The 20,839-nt window shown below is 40.7% G+C and overlaps 1 protein-coding gene across 1 annotated transcript in view; it reads left to right on the top strand.

The window, feature by feature from the left end:
* LOC135085230 (intersectin-2) overlaps positions 1-20,839 on the top strand; it is a 70,803-nt gene that overhangs the window by 9,375 nt on the left and 40,589 nt on the right. Inside the window, exons 5-16 of the mRNA XM_063979986.1 lie at positions 1,824-2,672; positions 2,984-3,074; positions 6,539-6,690; positions 12,916-13,018; positions 13,647-13,776; positions 15,040-15,150; positions 15,829-15,893; positions 17,093-17,275; positions 18,615-18,726; positions 18,883-18,960; positions 19,661-19,859; positions 20,747-20,830. Of these exons, the coding sequence (XP_063836056.1) occupies positions 1,824-2,672; positions 2,984-3,074; positions 6,539-6,690; positions 12,916-13,018; positions 13,647-13,776; positions 15,040-15,150; positions 15,829-15,893; positions 17,093-17,275; positions 18,615-18,726; positions 18,883-18,960; positions 19,661-19,859; positions 20,747-20,830 (2,157 nt within the window). The remainder of the gene's footprint in view (positions 1-1,823; positions 2,673-2,983; positions 3,075-6,538; positions 6,691-12,915; positions 13,019-13,646; positions 13,777-15,039; positions 15,151-15,828; positions 15,894-17,092; positions 17,276-18,614; positions 18,727-18,882; positions 18,961-19,660; positions 19,860-20,746; positions 20,831-20,839) is intronic.

The raw sequence follows: 20,839 nt of genomic DNA, 5'->3' as shown, positions 1-20,839 counted from the left end.
TACAGAATTAACTGGATCTATCCGAAAAGTCAACGTGTCCCAAAATTCAAGGATAAGCCGGCGCCGCAAGATGGACATAGTCATGACTACTTTAGGAAAAATTAGGAAAAAAATCTATCTCAATTATTTTTTAAGTTACACAATATATTACGAAATTCTTCGAATATTGACACCCCTTATAGTCCAGTCAAATTAGACATGAACCCTGCAATAATTCGCATACAGCTGAAAATTGGTACGAATGTTCGGAGCACCATTATGAATTAACTGTGAAAAGTCCCCATCGATCCGACGTGTGCTAAAAAAAAATTCAAGGTCAAACTTAAAAAATACGGGTTTTTGAGATTTTCAGCCAAACGGTAAGTTTTATCACAAAAATATGTATGACAAGGTTTAAGACCATACAATTATCTATCAAAATTGTCTATACACTTTCTCCTTAGAGTCAGCGTTTCTGAGATTCGATTATCCGAAGAGTCAAAAAAGTGTTTTCTTCATAACGGTCTTACACATAAATCCAATGTGATATCGCCTCGTGCCACGACTCAGCATTGTATCATGATGTGTTGTCGACGTCGAATATAAAATGATTAACCTCAATGTCATTTGTCATCTTTAATTGTCGAAAAATGTTTGCAACTTAGACGAAGGACTGCACCGTGAGTTTCTAAGATACGAAGTTTTCGTGTCTATTATGTTTAAGAGCTCTTATATGCACACGTCACTACTCTACTTGTAACTCTATGGTCACTCTTTTAGCCCGGTCAAGTCAGAAAATCCAGGTTACAATAATTTGCATAGAGCTGAAAATTTGTGTGATTGTTGAGAACACCATCCTTAATGAAATGTCAAAAGTCCCCAGCGATCCGTCATTTGAAAAAAAAATTTACGAAGTCCAAGTTTTTTGCATTTTTCCGCCAAACAGTAAACTTAGTATACCCAATTTCAGCTCAATTGGTTAAGGAGAACTGGTTTTAAATTCAGTTGTAAGATTTATCCCATACTAACTAACAAGCGAAGTGCTTGTAAAAATGGTACGCATATCTTTTTTGCGACTAGGTTTCTTAGAGTATTATACCATTTTGGAATCTTGGATAGTTGCGTCAACTTTATAAAAAACTTGCCGCAGTAGTGTTCATACTTTTTTTTTACAAAACGATGAGTCAAAATGGAGTGAAAGTAAAAATCGTTCAAAATTGTAAGGAAATAAAATATTTTGATTAACTTTTGTGTAAAAACTGCAAGGATTCTGGGGGTTTTAAGAGTTGGGGTGGACAGCAACACTACTTAAGTTGCCGATACAAACAAAAAAACAGAAATATTTGAAAAATGGTGGTCGTGGTAATGTAAAATATCATAAGGGGTGTCAATATTCGAAGAATTTCGTAATATATTGTGTAACTTAAAAAATAATTGAGATAGATTTTTTTCCTAATTTTTCCTAAAGTAGTCATGACTATGTCCATCCTGCGGCGCCGGCTTATCCTTGAATTTTGGGACACGTTGTATACATAGTTGGTCAGGGAATTTTGAAAAAATTGTCAGGGAAAGTCAGGGAAAAGTCAGGGAATTTTTTCGAACATTTGCAGTGGACACCCTGCTTACATACTTCTTGAAATCTTAAATAAAACAGCATAGTTTAGTACACAATCATGTTGTATTTTTTGCCTTGCCACGATCGACTGGACTAATAGTCGCGATCGACCGGTTGGCCACCCCTGCACTATAGATAGTTCATCATGTCTATTTATTTAGCCTATGTAATTTAATTAAATGACGTACTTATCAAATATACCCTAACTTGTCCATTTTTCGTTTCACAGCTCCACCTCAGAAACAATTCACTCCCCCAGCGAAACCTCCGATCCCTCCCATGCCATCCATTCCCCCCCAACCGGCCCAGCCCCTCATAAGCGGCCTCCCCTCCCAAGCCCCTCAGCCGCTGACCAGTAACTCCCTCCTAGGAGACTTCGGGGCCCCTAGCCAACCCTTAATCAGCACTGGACCCCCAGTCGTGCCCCCTATGATCCCCCCCACCAAACCGGTCACAGCTGTACCCGATTTGATCTCCGGTGTAAAGCCATTGAACCCACCGATGGCTCAGCCGTTGATGGACCAGCAATTGATTAATACCCAGCCATTGGTGGGTGCTCCGCCTATAGCTAGTCAGCCTTTGATTGGTGCAAGTCAGCCGTTAGTCGGTGCGAGCCAGCCGTTAATGAATGCTCAGCCAATGGCGACTCAACCCTTGGTAGGTGCAGTTCAACCGTTAGTGGGTGCTACTCAACCTTTAGTAGGTGCAAGTCAGCCTTTGATCGGTGCTACCCAACCTTTAATTGGAGGATCTCCACCGTTAGCGTCTACTCAATCCTTACCTACGACAGTTCAACCTCTAGTTGGCGCTAGCCCGCCTCTAGCTCCATTAATAGGTTCTCAGCCATTAATGGGTGCTCAGCCGCTGATCCCGAATCAGCCGATAATGGCTCAGCCATTGGCGGGTCCAACACCTTTGGTGCCTTCATCCCAGCCGTCGTTAGTGGGTGGCACGACCGTCGGGTCGCTCATCAGCAGTCCTCCTAAGCCTGTCAACACGGTAGCGGGTTCGATGGCGGGCCAGCCTGTCACTTCCACTCCTATTAACGCTGTGAAGAGTGAAGTTTTGTCGAAACCTGGTAAGTAAATTTGTTTTTATTTATATTTTTCTTTATTCAGAAAACCACAGCTTTTTCTTTTATTATTCATTTACAGGATGCAGACAAGTTTAAATTATATTTTTTTAAATTTATTGATTTCTTCATGTGTTATTGATTATTTATTGTTGAGCAGCTAGTATTTTTAGCTCTTTATGTTTTATTTTTACATTACTCGTATAATTTATTCCATTTTTTTTCTTTCTTTCTGTCTTATTAAAGTAACCAGAAACAATGTTTAAACAGTAGTTATGTCATCGATAGGTTTATGTTTTTTTACCCCTTTTTTACAGGATCTGTGGTGACAAGCCCAACTGATATGCCGATGGGAGTCGTGAGTCCCCCACCGGTGGAGTGGGGTATCCCGCAACCTCAGAAACTGAAGTGAGTTTCTTAGTACACCAGACTTTAAGCTAGAATGCTAGATTATCTGTCCGTTTTTCAAGCTATTTAAAAATTAGTTTGAGATGCGACTTAAGGGTACTTAACAGTGTTGCCATTGCTACGGCAATTGCCGTGTTCTACGGAAATTGGACGAAATTTAAGGGAAGTCTACGGCCTACGGCAGCAAATCTATTACCGTAGCAAAATCTACGGCAATTTGCAAAGGCCGTATTTAGCATGAAACCAAAGCTAAGTGCCAAAGCCAAAAATTTTAAAAACATGAATGTCAATATCTGGCTGGGATTCCCCTTAGGTTGGTTCCATGACTAGAGATGGGTTTCCACCCGGGTAAAAACCCACATGAGGGTAAAAACCCAATAAAAACCCGTTTCATTCCACCCGTGGGTGTTTACACCGGGTGAAAACAAATAATTTTATAATTATTACAATTGGTATCATTTCTTTATTTTTATTGAATTTTTCTCATTTAAGTTTATTGATTAATAAGTAATAAGTCAAATTTAACACTAATATGCATTTATATCGTGGCCAAATCGTAAAATTGATCACGTTATGATGATGTGACCAATTATTTTATAAAATGGTGTTATTTCAAGAATCGTTGAACCGATTTAGAAGAAATTTAGTAGGAACACAATAATTTGTGATCATGGCAAGGACATGGAGGGGGGGGGGGGGGGGGGGGGTGCCAAAGATGCCAAACTCTCTCTTTGATGACATTACGGTATAAAGTTACAAATAACAACAGCAACTACAAAGTACTTCTGCTTAAAAACTTGAAATCAAACCGCCCTTCCGCCACTGTAACGCATTGTAACGTTTTTCAAGACCTCCTCTCCCCCCAGATTGCATTACGTAACACTAGAACGCCCCCTTAGCAACAAATACCACTTCTCACTTTAAAAAAACGCTATTTTTGTTTTCACCCACCAGAATGGGTGGTAATGGGTAAAAATCGGGTTTTTACCCAAATCACCCAGTTTTAACCCAATCGGGTGAAATGGGTTTTTACCCACTACCCATCTCTACTAGAGATGGGTTTCCACCCGGGTAAAAACCCAATAAAAACCCGTTTTATTCCACCCGTGGGTGTTTACACCGGGTGAAAACAAATAATTTTATAATTATTACAATTGGTATAATTTCTTTATTTTTATTGAATTTTTCTCATTTAAGTTTATTGATTAATAAGTAATAAGTCAAATTTAACACTAATATGCATTTATATCGTGGCCAAATCGTAAAATTGATCACGTTATGATGATGTGACCAATTATTTTATAAAATGGTGTTATTTCAAGAATCGTTGAACCGATTTAGAAGAAATTTAGTAGGAACACAATAATTTGTGATCATGGCAAGGACATGGAGGGGGGGGGGGGGGGGTGCCAAAGATGCCAAACTCTCTCTTTGATGACATTACGGTATAAAGTTACAAATAACAACAGCAACTACAAAGTACTTCTGCTTAAAAACTTGAAATCAAACCGCCCTTCCGCCACTGTAACGCATTGTAACGTTTTTCAAGACCTCCTCTCCCCCCAGATTGCATTACGTAACACTAGAACGCCCCCTTAGCAACAAATACCACTTCTCACTTTAAAAAAACGCTATTTTTGTTTTCACCCACCAGAATGGGTGGTAATGGGTAAAAACCGGGTTTTTACCCAAATCACCCAGTTTTAACCCAATCGGGTGAAATGGGTTTTTTACCCACTACCCATCTCTATCCATGACGAGGTACAAATTTAGCTTAGCAGTTGCGGGTAGAGATGGGTAGTAGGTAAAAACCCATTTCACTCGATTGGGTTAAAACTGGGTGATTTGGGTAAAAACCCGGTTTTTACCCATTATCACCCATTCTGGTGGGTGAAAACAAAAATAGCGTTTTTTTTAAAGTGAGAAGTGGTATTTGTTGCTAAGGGGGCGTTCTAGTGTTACGTAATGCAATCTGGGAGGAGAGGAGGTCTTGAAAAACGTTACAATGCGTTACAGTGGCGGAAGGGCGGTTCGATTTCAAGTTTTTAAGCAGAAGTACTTTGTAGTTGGTGTTGTTATTTGTAACTTTATACCGTAATGTCATCAAAGAGAAAGTTTGGCATCTTTGGCATCCACCCCCCACCCCCCCCCCCCCCCCCCCCCCCATGTCCTTGCCATGATCACAAATTATTGTGTTCCTACTAAATTTCTTCTAAATCGGTTCAACGATTCTTGAAATAACACCATTTTATAAAATAATTGGTCACATCATCATAACGTGATCAATTTTACGATTTGGCCACGATATAAATGCATATTATTGTTAAATTTGACTTATTACTTATTAATCAATAAACTTAAATGAGAAAAATTCAATAAAAATAAAGAAAAGATACCAATTGAAATAATTATAAAATTATTTGTTTTCACCCGGTGTAAACACCCACGGGTGGAATGAAACGGGTTTTTATTGGGTTTTTACCCTCATGTGGGTTTTTACCCGGGTGGAAACCCATCTCTAGTTGCGGGTGGCGCTAGTGTCCTGTTATTTGTACTGAATTTGAATAGTTCTTTCTTTTGTCCGCTGCCATTATTATTTAGGTCAGGATGAGGAAACTTGCATACAACGCTCATCCAAGTGAAACTTGCTTCCAGACAGATTTAAATTTTGTTAAAATGACGATAAAAAATAGTTTTGACTGACTTTTTATTAATTAAAATGATTGTAAAAATTAAAAACAAAAATGTATTATTCAATTTATGTGCTACGGCAGCCGAAGACATCCTTTCCTTAGAAACACGGCAATTTCCCCCACCGAACACGGCAGTCAAAAATTAGTCGCTGGCAACACTGGTACTTAAGGGTTCTGTTTCCACCAAGGCAGAACAGAGCTGATTTCATTATTTATTTATTTATTAGGTCTACCAACATTGTTACATAACAACATGTACACTTAAAAATAACAAATATGATCAAAGTTACAATGAAACAACAATTATAGGCTTATTTTTTATTTCCACTTCTCTTCTGCTCCTCCAAACAGCCTGCTAGCTTCGCCGCATAAAACCTCTCGTCTCCGCTCCGCTCCGTCTTAGTTGAAACCGGGCCTAAGGAACAACATAGGATAGTGTTTATTTCGGTCTAAATAACCTGTGGGCTGAGTGTGAGTTTATTAAAAAATGTATGAAAATTTTAGTTTTTGAACGTTTCCCGCTAGGGGCGCTGTACAATCCGTCATACATTAAATAATAATATAATAATAATATCGTTTATTTCTCACCATAACCGTATACAAACGAGGTTCATTCCAAAACACAATTATGCTAGTTTACAGTAAAACATTGGCTATGGTGGGCTGACACCTGAACTAGGTAATGACACCTGTATCTCAAGTAGTCAGTATCTCAAAATGTCATTTTTTGACTCACACTCAGCCCTCTGATGATGATTATGTTTCCACCAGGTACACCCAACTATTCAACGCCACGGACCGCACTAAGAGCGGGTCCGTGTCGGGAGCGCAGGCGAGGGCTGTGATGCTGCAGTCGCGGCTGCCGCAACAGTCGCTCGCGCAAATCTGGGCGCTGGCTGACCTCGACTCCGACGGGAAGCTCGGTAAGTGAGGTTTAACCGATTTAAAAAAGGATGTTCTCAATGTATGTATTTTCAGATTGACCCCATTATAGTCAGCCTTTGATTAGTGCATCTCAGCCTTTAGTAGGCGCAAATCCAGTCTTAAATGAGTGTTCAGCCATTGGTAGGTGCAAACCAGTCCTCAATAAGCCATTGGTAGGTAGTAGGCAACTCAATCTTTAGTATGTGCTAGCCAGCCTTTCTCTCGGCCGTTGATAGGTTCTCAGCCGTTAGTAGGTTCTCGGCCATTGACTAGTTCCGCTGACCGACTCTGACGGGAAGCTCGGTAAGTGGGGATAGGTGCTAAGTAGCCTTTAACAAGTGCTAAGACTTTTGTAGGTTTCAGCCATTGATGGGTGTTCTGAGTCATCGATGGGTTCTTAGCCATTGATAGGTGTTCTGAGTCATTGATGGGTTCTCAGCCATTGATAGGTGTTCTGAGTCATTGATGGGTTCTCAGCCATTGCTGGGTGTTCTCAATCATTGGTGAACCTTCTTAGGCATTGATGGGCCTTCTCAGTCAGCCATTGAGAGACCCTTTTAGCCATTGAGAGTCCCTTTCAGCCATTGATCGACCCTTTCAGTCAGCCATTGAGAGATCCTCTCAGCCATTAATGAACCCTCCCAGTCAACCATTGAGAGACCCTCTCAGTCAGCTATTGATGAACTCTCAGTCAGCCAGTGACAGACCCTTTCAGCCATTGATGGATCCTATCAGCCATTGAAAGGTTCTCAGCCTTTGAGGGATTTTCAGCCAATGATAGATTCTCAGCCATTAATGGTTCTAAGCCATGGGTGGGTTCTTATTCACTAATGTGTTCTCAGCCATCGATTGGTGTTCTCAGTCATTGGTGGGTTCCCATCGATTAATGGCTTCTCAGCCATTGATGGGTGTTTTCAGCCATTGATTGGTTTCTGGCGTTCAACTTTGGGTTTAACCCATTGCATTCAAAAGATAGTTATGTTTTATCTGGTCTTTTAAATATATGTCGGCTCGTCAGGGATTCGAACCTCAGATATTGTGGGCGAAATAGGGTATCGTGCAATGAGAATGAGACTTGTGTTCTAACACTTTTAATAATCGTCAAACAGAGTTCAAAATCAGCACTTAGTTCTTAGTACTACAATCTAGACTTCGTCGAGCGATAAAATAGGCACTAGATGAAACGTGGGACAGTTCCGTGACGATGTCTTCTCTTGTCGGCGTCCGGAGCGAAAGTGAGTTCGATCCGTCCCGCCGTGACCGTTACGACTCTGTCGAAGCGCGCCAAAGCGGTGTTGCGCCGATTCGCCGCTAGGTGGCGCACTTGCGTTTCACTTTAGTGTCCGTACTCATGACCGCCTGCGACACGGCCATCCTGCGTGTCACACGTCCTCGTGTGATCATCTGAAAAAAACCAAAAGAACAGCACAGTATCCGCTCGGCCAATCCTATTTCAAGCAACTTATGTGCTTTCAGAAATGAGGAAACTAAACTTTCAGTACTACTAGATACTCTTTCTACTACTAGATACTCTTTCTACTACTAGATACTCTTTCTACTACTAGATACTCTTTCTACTACTAGATACTCTTTCTACTACTAGATACTCTTTCTACTACTAGACACTCTTTCTACTACTAGACACTCTTTCTACTACTAGATACTCTTTCTACTACTAGATACTCTTTCTACTACTAGATACTCTTTCTACTACTAGATACTCTTTCTACTACTAGATACTCTTTCTACTACTAGTTACTCTTTCTACTACTAGTTACTCTTTCTACTACTAGTTACTCTTTCTACTACTAGTTACTCTTTCTACTACTAGTTACTCTTTCTACTACTAGTTACTCTTTCTACTACTAGTTACTCTTTCTACAACTAGTTACTCTTTCTACAACTAGTTACTCTTTCTACAACTAGTTACTCTTTCTACAACTAGTTACTCTTTCTACAACTAGTTACTCTTTCTACAACTAGTTACTCTTTCTACAACTAGTTACTCTTTCTACTACTAGTTTACTATACTCTATCCACTCTTCCAAATAAAAGCCATCCAAATAGATGTCTAGTGTTTCTAACTAGTAACCATAGCTATCTATTAGAAACTACCTAGCTTTTAGGAATCCAATCACTACTATTCACAATTCCTAATAATTGCTACATTGAAGTCACTAAGACCATGTGGTAAATCATCATTACCAAAAATTACTTCAAAAATTGAATGAGTCCCAGGTATCACAATCGCGGTCCACATTTTGCTACCCTACCTCGGGAGCCTAAGTCAATCAACCAATGACTTTATGATCTTAGCTACACACTGTCAGATCCTACTGCACCACCCAGAACTATCGCACTACCGAATTCCCACGGACTACTCAGAGCAGATACCAGTTTCTAATAGGCTACGGCTACGGCATCCTGGTACAATCTCCGACCAAACAATTGAGAAACCTGTGCTTGTAATTAATTAGATGGAACTTAGTCATCCAACTCGTTTCCCTCACAATCTCAATAGGTACTGGGCCTTCAGGGGTCTTCCTAACACGATCATGTGAATACTCAATACACGTTTGTTAATTAGGGATCTTAAAACATAACGGTCACCATCACAGATTTCCACAATTTGAAACGAAGGTAGATGGGTTGACTCATTATAAAGTGGGTCAGACATGGCGGGAAAACTCGAAATATTAGTCTCTATTTGCAGTATAGACGTCTATTCCCACAATCAATTAGAATTTAATACGAAATAATCAACGATCAGTTAGATTTTAACGGATGACTATTCGGAAACGCGGCAGGTGCGATACAGCGAGACACGTACCACACGTACGCTACTATGTACCTAGCGATCGCTTGATACATTATCAAAACACAATAGAGATTAAGGTCCATCAAAACTCAATAAACTACATCATAATAACTAAGGTCAGCAAAGCAGTAAACAATACTCTTCATCTCCATCCGATTGTTTCTTACACCATATCACAAACATGGGCTACCTCCATCCGGCACCCGAATACAACACATCATGGGCTACTTTCATCCAGTACCCAAATACAACACATCATGGGCTACTTTCATCCAGTACAATACAACACAATCATGGGCTACCTCCCTCCGGTACCCGAATACAAACAATCCGGTGGACTCACAGCGATCGTTTACACCTCCCCGCCAAACGCATGCCATTCACAGTCATGGCCGCACTGCTACGGGAAATCAGGCCCGATTTACGCTTACGACTACGAATGCACGGGAGATGCAAGCAATCTGAGCGACTTGCATACTACGATACTGAGAAAAGTAACTTTAAAATAATTGAGTTTTGATCGACTAATCCTATAACTGGTTTAAGGTCCATGTCCATATGAATGTAGGGGATTCATTATTATCCATGAAAAAGCAATGTACCTCCATCAAGTACACTCATCTACCAAATACTTTATCTAGCATTTTTGTACTACATTAGACACGTCTACCTCAGGCGTTCTAATTTCATTGCAATCCAATGTTCATAATTACACTACCAATCGCTACCATAATCACTGCTATTAAAACATGAAAGTAAACTAACTCAATTCTAATTATTTTCTAAAATCGACACTTGATACATTATCAACTCTAATAACATAGAAGTAGCCACGGCTATGTAACATGATCATTAACTTCAACACTTCAATAATCTTAGTCACTAATAAATTCGTAGGACACTCGAGTATCTCCATATGCCACAGTAATCACCATTACTGAAACTGTACCATTAAGTACCATCACAACACTGTGTGCATCACCCACGGACTACACACTACGGTCTACCAAGACCACGTCCTCTGCCACCGTGTGCATCACTCACCGACTACACACCACGATTTACGGCTCAAGAGCAAACTCGAGTTCCCATTACAGAAAAATAATCATCATCACCACAACTGTGATCAGCATGTACCTCGACTTCAACTTTAGACTGGTACATAACCCTATGGCATTCTTCTCAATTGATCATGAATAGTAGGTACGCAAGTGCAAAGTGGCAAGGCTGCTACTTTCCTAAGATGAAATCTTATTTTAAGCTCACCGCCCGTATTCTACTAAACGAGTACCTACAAGGTAAACCGACAAGGAATTCAGGAAGTCTATTTAAGCAATTCTAATAGTTTTAGTCTATTTACATCCGTCACGTACGTCCGTATCGATAATATTCACATCAGTGGTGAACCTACCACCTAGGAACCAAATAATTTACAATAACATCTTCATTCAATGTAAACTCAGCTGAGGTCACGCGTGATTGAGCACGTGACGTAATTTATTGCATGTTCTTAACGGCCTCCTTTTTTTGGATACCATTTGTACCACTGAGCCAAACCAAAAATTATTTTGAATTAAGATTAAATTATCACTCGATTGGACGTAATACTAATTGGCAAACAACTATCTTTTACCAAATGGTAAAACATGAAAATTCATTAACTGAAAACTACCTTTGTCCTATAAAACGTACTTTAACGAAAATACTAGAGAAAAGCCAAAAAGTACAAGTGCCTTTTAGTCAAATTTAAAGAAATCATCATGAATAGTAGGTATGTAAGTGCCACAACTTTGAAAGCCATCCCTGTGACTCTCAAAATGAGTGAATGTTATCCCTGTAACAATCACTTTCACTAGTAATCATCCCTGTGACTACTATTGCAATTATCCCTGTAACTGCACAATACACCCCAAGTCATCCCTGTGACTATAGGTTTCAAAATAAAGTAATCATCCCTGTGACTACTATTGCAATTATCCCTGTAACTGCACACTACACCCCAAGTCATCCCTGTGACTATAGGTTTCAAAATAATGTAATCATCCCTGTGACTACATTACTAATCGCAATCATCCCTGTGATCACGATATCGTCATAAGTCGAAAGTCTATGGTCCGTCATCAAGTCAAAATTATGTAATCATCCCTGTGATTACATCACACATCGCAATCATCCCTGTGATTACGGACATAGTGGTAGTCATCCCTGTGACTATCACTCAGTGGCCTCTACATCACTAATATCATTACTCAAATCATCGTTATTACTAATCAATCGGCACTCGACTGATGGGCATTCCTCCAATTCGATCGTTAATCATTACACAACATAAAATGTATTCTGTGCTGACTACTTGTGTTTGACCTATACCGGTCATTACAGTAACATTATTGAAACGTCTGCCACTCAATCTTGGCGACAATCTTTAACCAACAACAACAAGTATTCAGCAAAAGAATCAAATGAAAAACAATATCGCTCACCCTTGTGATCCAAAGCACTCGCGGGCAACCTCATTCCGCGCCGCGCCGGTCCAGTGTCCTCCACTTAACCGCCGCCGCCGTCCATTGCTGTGAGCTTGACCACCACCCCGCGCCAGTCCAATGCTGTGAGCTTGACCGCCGTCCTGCGCCGGTCCAACGCTGTGAGCTTGACCGCTGTCTTGCGCCGGTCCAACGCTGTGAACTTGACCGTCGCCCCGCGTCATCTATCCTGATTCTTCATTCTTCTGGCCAGTTATATTCCGGGCATACCCTCAGCTCGACTTTGACACCACTGTTCCGCCCTCAGCGCGGTACTAGCCCACCGGGTGAGACGACATTGGTCGAGGCCCAGTGAACAACCAGCGAGCGAGCGGTTCCTGGATGCCAAAGGAGCTTGCCGGTAGTAGGTATAGGTAGGTATGTTCTTATTTTGTTGGTCCAAAATAGCACGTCGCAAATGTTGGCCTCTTCATTAGCGTGTTGGTTCCAATATCGTTGAAAGTGATCTCAATTGCACGATTCGATCCCAATTCTGATGTCGGCTCGTCAGGGATTCGAACCTCAGATATTGTGGGCGAAATAGGGTATCGTGCAATGAGAATGAGACTTGTGTTCTAACACTTTTAATAATCGTCAAACAGAGTTCAAAATCAGCACTTAGTTCTTAGTACTACAATCTAGACTTCGTCGAGCGATAAAATAGGCACTAGATGAAACGTGGGACAGTTCCGTGACGATGTCTTCTCTTGTCGGCGTCCGGAGCGAAAGTGAGTTCGATCCGTCCCGCCGTGACCGTTACGACTCTGTCGAAGCGCGCCAAAGCGGTGTTGCGCCGATTCGCCGCTAGGTGGCGCACTTGCGTTTCACTTTAGTGTCCGTACTCATGACCGCCTGCGACATATACTATTTTATTTTTGTCGCAGGTTGTGAGGAGTTCGTGCTAGCCATGTATCTGTGCGAGAAGGCAACGCAAGGCGAGCCGGTGCCTGCAAAACTACCGCCAGAATTGATCCCGCCCACTTTCAGGTATGTAGTTACATAAATGGATAAATTGTTCAGTATTAAAAAAGTTGTACAATACTGAACATGTACTTAAGTAGTGAACTATTTTAAAAAACAAATTACGACATTTCTATTTGTATGTTTACTTTTTCACATGCTCTCTTAAAGGACGAGCAGCAGCAGGTAAATAAAAATCAGCAAAGTGACACGTCAGATATCTTTTAACTGAAGAATAAACTTGTCATTTTGCTATATTTCCCGTACTGAAACTGTCAATGCGCCAAACTTATTCTTCAGTTAAAAGTTATCCAACGATTGAAAAATCAGCCCATCACTGCATACTCTAATCTGACGTTTCTAAAGCCCGGTCTCCGAGCACGTAGAATTTTGTCCAATGACCCCAAGCTACCCATCCTTATCGCTCGCGCGTAATTATGTTGCTGTCGCGCTCGCACACTCACTGCGGGCGCCCGTCGCACAGTCGCGGGTAGCTTGGGGTCATTGGACAAAATTCTACGTGCTCGGCGACCAGACTATAAGCTGACATTGACTACCTTAATGTCAACCTGACAGCATTTCATTGACTTTAACGATACCGATATTTTAACGTACAGATTTTTCACGATTAACAATTTGTTATTTAATCTGACAGGCGTGAATCAGTGACGTCAGTGAGCAGCAACAAGTCGTACGAAGAACGCCGCAGGGAGAACCTAGCTAGAGGCCAGGCTGAGTTAGAGAGACGACGGTCGCAGCTGGCCGACCAGCATATGAAAGAGAAGGTACGATCAGAATTTACCCACAAATTCACTTGTGGCCTCATTCACGTATCAAAACTTCAACGACATGCAAGCGATTTGTCACTTTTCGTATTCACGTATTAATCGCCCGATGTTTTTTCGATTTCGTTTTTATCCGTATTTGATCTTATAGTTCCAAAATACTGAACTGTCCTATGCATGACATTGACAGTGGGGCGCCACCGTCAATACCGGATCGCTGGTTCCGATTTTTGCCATGTTGGAAACCATATAGTTGAACGATGGTGGCGCCCCCCTGTCATTGAGTTTGGTGGGACAGTTCAGCGTGGGTCATCTATACCTCTGCGGTATACACCTATTACATATTTAGAAGTTTGGTGCCAGTGAATAAACGTCGAAATGACACGTGAAAATGGATTTAGGACTGTTTTTCAAAAGGACGACTTCTAAACGTCAACATTTGATTGTTTCAAAATACGTGAATTTGGCCACTGGCCCTCGGACACTAAGCAAAACTCATATTTAACCTAACATCGTCTCATCTTTGGGATATAAATAAGAAAAAAAAAAGAATAATAAGAATAAAATTGCAATGAACGTCACACAGAGACAAAAGATCATAAAAACAACCCTCCTTCTGACGCACTCATGTAAAAATACAAAAGTTGCACATAAAACAATTTCTATTTATTTTTATAGCTGTTACATTTTAGATTATTTAGTACGAACTCAACCGATGACCCCTAGTAGGTAGCTGGAGAGTATAATAATTGTCATATAATTATTAAATATTTCTATTTCTTTTGCATTCTGCATTCTAGGAAGCCGAGGTAAATATAATAACCACTAATTTTTATATCAATTTTAGACATTTGTAGAAAAATAACATAAAATTATTTAAAAATGTTTTCTGTAGCACATCAGACTATACCTATTTTTGTTCAATAATTGCTCTTATTACCACTAAGTGAATTACCAAATTGTTTATTTTGATGTCGGCCGTTTGGTGTAGTGGTTCAGAACGGACTACTATGCCGAGAGGTCCCGGGTTCGATTCCCGGCCGGGCAGAAATTGAAATGATGAATTTTAATTTCTGTGACGGGTCTGGGTGTTTTCTATGTATAATATGTATGTATTTACAAAAAAAAAAAAGTATTTAAGTATGTTTATTCCGTCGTCTAGTACCCATAGTACAAGCTTTGCTTACTTTGGGACTAGAGGCGCAGTGTAAAATGTCCAAGGATATTTATTTATATTTATTTATTTATATCTCTCTTCTTTAGGCTGAAAGAGAGCGCAAAGAGAGGGAAGAAGCAGAGAAGAGAGAAAAAATCCGTCTGGAAGCTCAGAAGAAGGAACAAGAAGAATTGATGAGGAAACAGAAAGAAGAACAGGTCTGTATCTGTATTTAGGTCATAGACTTCATCATCATCATCATTTCAGCCATAGGACGTCCATTGCTGAACATAGGCCTCCCCCAATGATATCCATGTTGATTGATTGGTAGCGGCCTGCGTCCAGCGCCTTCCTGCTAGCTTTATGATGTCGTCGGTCCACCTTGCGGGTGGACGTCCTACCAGAGTAAATACAAATGAGTAGGTCATCTTCATAGAAACGCACCGAGCGCGGTTTGTATGTGAGCGCGCCAATACGTATGCGGCGCGCACGCACACGCTGACAAAATTTAGCGGGGATTAGCGGGGAGTTGAGATGACCTACTCATTTGTATTTACCCTGGTCCTACGCTTCGTTTTCCAGCCCGTGGTCGCCACTCGAGAACTTTTCTGCCCCAACGGCCATCGTCTCTACGAGCTATGTGCTCATAGCAGACTTATCAACTCGGAAAGGGATCAACATCGTATCGCCTTCCGCCCTGTCAACCGCGAGGCGAGGCGTTTACGTTACGGTGCGGATAAGTGTGCATTGCAGTATGGAGTTTCATGCAAACGATACTGACCGCCTCGAGTTGATAAAGTTACGATACGTTTCCGGGTTGATAAGTGTGCTACCTCCTTTTTCAACCTTATACCTTTGGTATATATGGCTCAAAATTATTTGAGTTTTCTTTGCAGGAGAAACGTGAAGCAGCAAGGAAAGAAATGGAAAGACAGTGCCAGCTAGAATGGGAGAAAAAGAGGTATAAAAGTATTCATTTTTAGGGTTCCGTAGCCAAATGGCAAAAAACGGGACCCTTATAGATTCGTCATGTCTGTCTGTCCGTCCGTCTGTCCGTCCGTATGTCACAGCCATTTTTTTCCGAAACTATAAGAGCTATACTGTTGAAACTTGGTAAGTAGATGTATTCTGTGAACCGCATTAAGATTTTGATGCAAAAATAAAACAATAATAATAAATATTGGGGGCTCCCCATACTTAGAACTGAAACTCAAAAATTTTTTTTTCGTCAAACATACGTGTTGGGTATCTATGGATAGGTATTCAAAAATGATATCGAGGTTTCTAAAACATTTTTTTTCTAAACCAAATAATTTGCGTGACAGACGCTTCAAAAGTGGAAAAAAGTTGGTGTCGTCCCCCCCCCCCCCCTCTAACTTCTAAAATAAGAAAATGAAAAATCTAAAAAAAACATATGATGTACATAACTATAAAAACTACCAACGAAAATTGTTTTGAACGAGATCTAGTAAGTAGTTTTTTTTAATACCTCGTAAATCGTAAACCGCTTATTACCGCGTAATCTTTCATACAAATAACTTTAATTAAAAGAAAAAATAATTTCATAAATCAATGGTACGGAACCCTTTGTGCGTGAGTCCGACTCGCACTTGGCCGGTTTTATTTATTAGTATTATAAGCTCCTTACAGGGCACTTATACACTACTAGTGGCCGCCCGCGACTATAATCATTTATTGCTTCATAAGTGTACGCGTGGATCCCGTTTTACCCCCTTAGGGGTGGAGTTTCGTAAAATCCTTTCTTAGCGGATGCCTACGTCATAACATCTGCCTGCATGCCAAATTTCAGCCCGATCCGTTCAGTGGTTTGGGCTGTGCGTTGATAGATAACTATGTCAGTCAGTCAGTCTGTCAGTCAGTCACCTTTGAGTTATATATTATTGATTACTAGCTTCCCGCCCGCGGCTTCGCCCGCGTGGAATTTTGTCTGTCACAGAAAAACAATATCGCGCGCGTATTTGCTCACCGTTTAGACCTACCCTTGACTACGACAAACATTTTAAAACCAAAATCAACTCAATCGGCCCAGCCGTTCTCGAGTTTTAATCAGACTAACGAACATCAATTCATTTTTATTTATATAGATTGTAAATAATATACTTTGTGGGCCAATAAACTCATTAATTTTCTTATCTACAGAACAAGGGAGCTAGAAGCCATGAGGACAGAAGAGCAAACAAAAGTCTTAAGCCTAAAAGCAAAGACTCAAGCAGTCTCAGCTGAACTCAACTCAGCCACGGTCAAGGCAGCCGACCTGGCCAAGAGTATCAGAGACACTAGAACAGCGGTGGCTGCTGCTAAGTGCACCATTGATGGGATGAGGTAAATTCAACTTCATGATAAAGGATTGAGGCTCATTTTCAATTAGCAAACGAGTTTAATATCAAATAGAGACACACAAAGCTGTAAGGAGTGAAATCGACTGTAATATGAAGGTGTTTACGCTTATTTTAAGACGGTCAAAGCGGCCGACCTGGCCAAGAGTATCAGAGACACCAGGACAGCTGTGGCTGCGGCTAAGTGTACTATTGACGGGATGAGGTACGGCAATATGATCTACTAAAGCCCGGTCTGTGAGCACGTAGAATGTTGTCCAATGACCCCAAGCTACCCATCCTTATCGCTCGCGCGTAATTATATTGCTGTCGCGACTGTGCGACTGGCACCCGCCGTGAGTGTGCGAGCGTGATAGCAACATAATTACGCGCGAGCGATAAGGATGCGTAGCTTGGGGTCATTGGATAAAATTCTACGTGCTCGCAGACCAGACTATAGCTTTGCCCCGCGGTGTTACCCGCGGTAAAATGTAGCCTATGTGTCAATCCAGGGTGTCAGCTAACTTCATACCAAATTTTATTAAAATCGCTCCAGCAACAAACACTCACTCACACACTCACAAACTTTCGCCTTTATAATATTATTATGATAATACAAGGGATTAAGGCTCATTTTCAGTTGGCATACGAGTCCAACATCAATGATGGAGTGAAGTCGACCGTAATATGAAGGTATTTAGGCTCATTTTAAGAAGGTCAAAGCGGCCGACCTGGCCAAGAGTATCAGAGACACCAGGACAGCTGTGGCCGCTGCTAAATGTACTATTGATGGAATGAGGTAAATTTAACTTTATGATAAAGGATTAAGGCTCATTTTCAGTTAGCAACACATTAGAGACACACAAAGCTGTAAGGACTGAAATCGACTGTAATATGAAGGTGTTTAGGCTTAGTTTAAGACGGTCAAAGTAGTAGCAATCATGTAGTATTTTTTGCCTTGCCATGATCGACTGGACTAATAGTCGCGATTGACCGGTAGATCACGATCGACCGGTTGGCCACCCCTGATCTAGATGATATCGCAAAAACTATACAAGATATAAAAATCCTTGACCATCGTCATCATCATTTCAGCCACAGGACGTCCACTGCTGAACATAGGCCTCCCCCAATGACTTCCACATCGCCCAGTTGGTAGCGGCCTGCATCAAGCGTCTTCCTGCTATCTTTATCAGGTCGTCGGTCCACTTCTCTACACCAGTTCATATTGACCCGAAGTGGTGGTAGGGCAAGGTATTTGGGACATGTATAAGCACTCTTTAAAGGGCCTAAGTACTGAATAAAAATTGTATTTGTATTTGATATTTCATGAACTTTGTTTTCAGATCCGACCGCGATTCAAGCATGGCTGAAATGCAGCAACTCAAAGCTCGCGTAAAGGAACTCAACGCGAAGCAAATCGCCCTTAACAAAGAGAAAGCTGAGCTGGACGCTAAGGTAAGAAGATACTATATTTACGGGACTATAGCGATACACGGGACTATTCCCACCTCTCGTTCCCACCGCTGCAACTCCTGTGTAGCCAGGATCTACAGCTTTGACCGCTAAGTTAATTTTACGAAGTTGTATGACTGTTGTTTGAAATAATTTCAGGCTAAAGCATCAGAAGGAGCTGGTGAAGATGGAAAACTGAACATGATGGAGATCACTCTGAAACAACTGCGGGACAAGGTAATTCTTAACTTTTGTAATGTACGGCGTGTTTAACAAATTAATTGCTTTTTGACCTTATGATAAGTGAATAGGGTTTATAGTGGCATTATTGCCATAACAAGAACCCTATAAGGCCCAGAACAGACGGTGAAACGCAACTGCAACGAAACTACAACTGCTAGTTACTTTTGAGTTGCATCTAAGTTTCTGCCATAGCGTCCGTTGAGAGACCACACATGACGCGACCAGTTTGAAACTTTCAGTTTCATTCATCAGAATCATCACAAAGTTGCAGTTTCGTTGCAGTTGCGTTTCACCGTCTGTTCTGGGCCTAAAGGCTTAAGGTTTATTATAGGTATTTTAAAGGTGTCAGATATTTTTATAGTTTGACTACTTTTTTATACGTTTTTGTACATTTTGACAGTTTTTTGTCTTGAGAATATAATTTGTGCGTCAGTGCTTTTATGCTTATATAGTAACTGGTATATCTCTATTCTTATAAATAAAACACAGGATACTTAACTTGCAAATTATATTGCCTCATTTTTAATACAATTAATCACTTAGCATAAAAGCGCCGTCCGTCTATTCTGACATTGACATAACTGACGTCAATGTCACCCTGACAGCAGCCCATTGACTACGATACCTATATTTTAACGTTTATATTTTTCAAAATAAATAATAATGGATTTTTGATTTGATTTCCTTCTCCCAGGTGGAAGCAGCCAAAGCGATCGTCGAAAGCAAGAAGTCCGACCTCGAGTCCAACAACTCCCAGCTGTCAGATCTGTCAGCGCGAGTGACAGAACTTAGCGAGAAGTGCGCTAACGTATGGAAGGTTTATGAAGCGAAGCGGCTGGAATACCAGCAGCAGCGGTCTACAGCGCCTGCTGAGAGCGGTTGGGGCACTGGTGGTTAGTTTTCTACTATTTTTCAATTATTTCTATTACTTTTTAACTTTTCCATATCTTTTTCGCTATATTTCGTATCTTTTTTCTATGTTTCTTTTAATTTTTCTTTCCTTTTTATATTTTTTTTGTTTCTTATCTTTTTCTTCTTTTTCTTTTTTTTCCTTTTTGTTTTCTTTTTTAATATCTTTTTTTTTTGCTATTTCTTTTGGTATGTCCACCTATTTTTTGATGTTTCGATGTCTCTTAGAAAAATTATACTTATATTTATTTTATTTTACTTCTCTCTAGTACTTAAGTACAATCTTAATTTGAGAAACATCCCTAGACTAAATCCTAGACTGCATCTCACTAAACACCAGGTGCGTTTGCGGTCAAATCACAGATCACAGAAACTAAAGGGAGTTGTGAAAAGGGGGCGGGGCCGGTGTCGCAGCAATATGCCCAAAAACAGAACAAATTGCTGCAGACGTCATAATGTAAACAGTTTACATTGCTTGCTTAGTGCTAAAAATTATTCGAACGTTGAGTACTGATACCGCAGTGGATAATGAGCACATATTTTGATTACTTTGTGTGTGTCAATTTCTAATGCGACACTGAGTTTCGAACTCAGCGCATTAGTTGCCATCTCTCTACGTATTTCTCTATGGGTCAAATACTTGCCTTGTTATGTATAAAAATCCATGTTTTGCACCTTATAATTTTTTTATGCAAGACAAGCCAGGTATTTGACCGCAATCGCACCTGATGTTAAGTGAGATGCAGTCTAGGATGGTACATATCTGCCCTGTAAGTGCCTATTCACTCTCGCCTTGATTATATTAATCCGGGCCCTTTCAAGGCGAGAGTGAATAGGCAATAAATATAAAATATCTTTTTATGTTGTCTAGAAGCTGATTGGGGGACTTCCAACGATGCTTGGGGCGACACTGGAGCCCAAGACGACGCTTGGGGCGACGCTCCTCCCACCACTGGTAAGAAAA

Source organism: Ostrinia nubilalis, chromosome 28 (assembly GCF_963855985.1).
Source record: "Ostrinia nubilalis chromosome 28, ilOstNubi1.1, whole genome shotgun sequence".
NCBI classification, from domain to species: Eukaryota; Metazoa; Arthropoda; class Insecta; order Lepidoptera; family Crambidae; genus Ostrinia; species Ostrinia nubilalis.
This window is presented reverse-complemented; position numbering and strand designations above follow the sequence as displayed.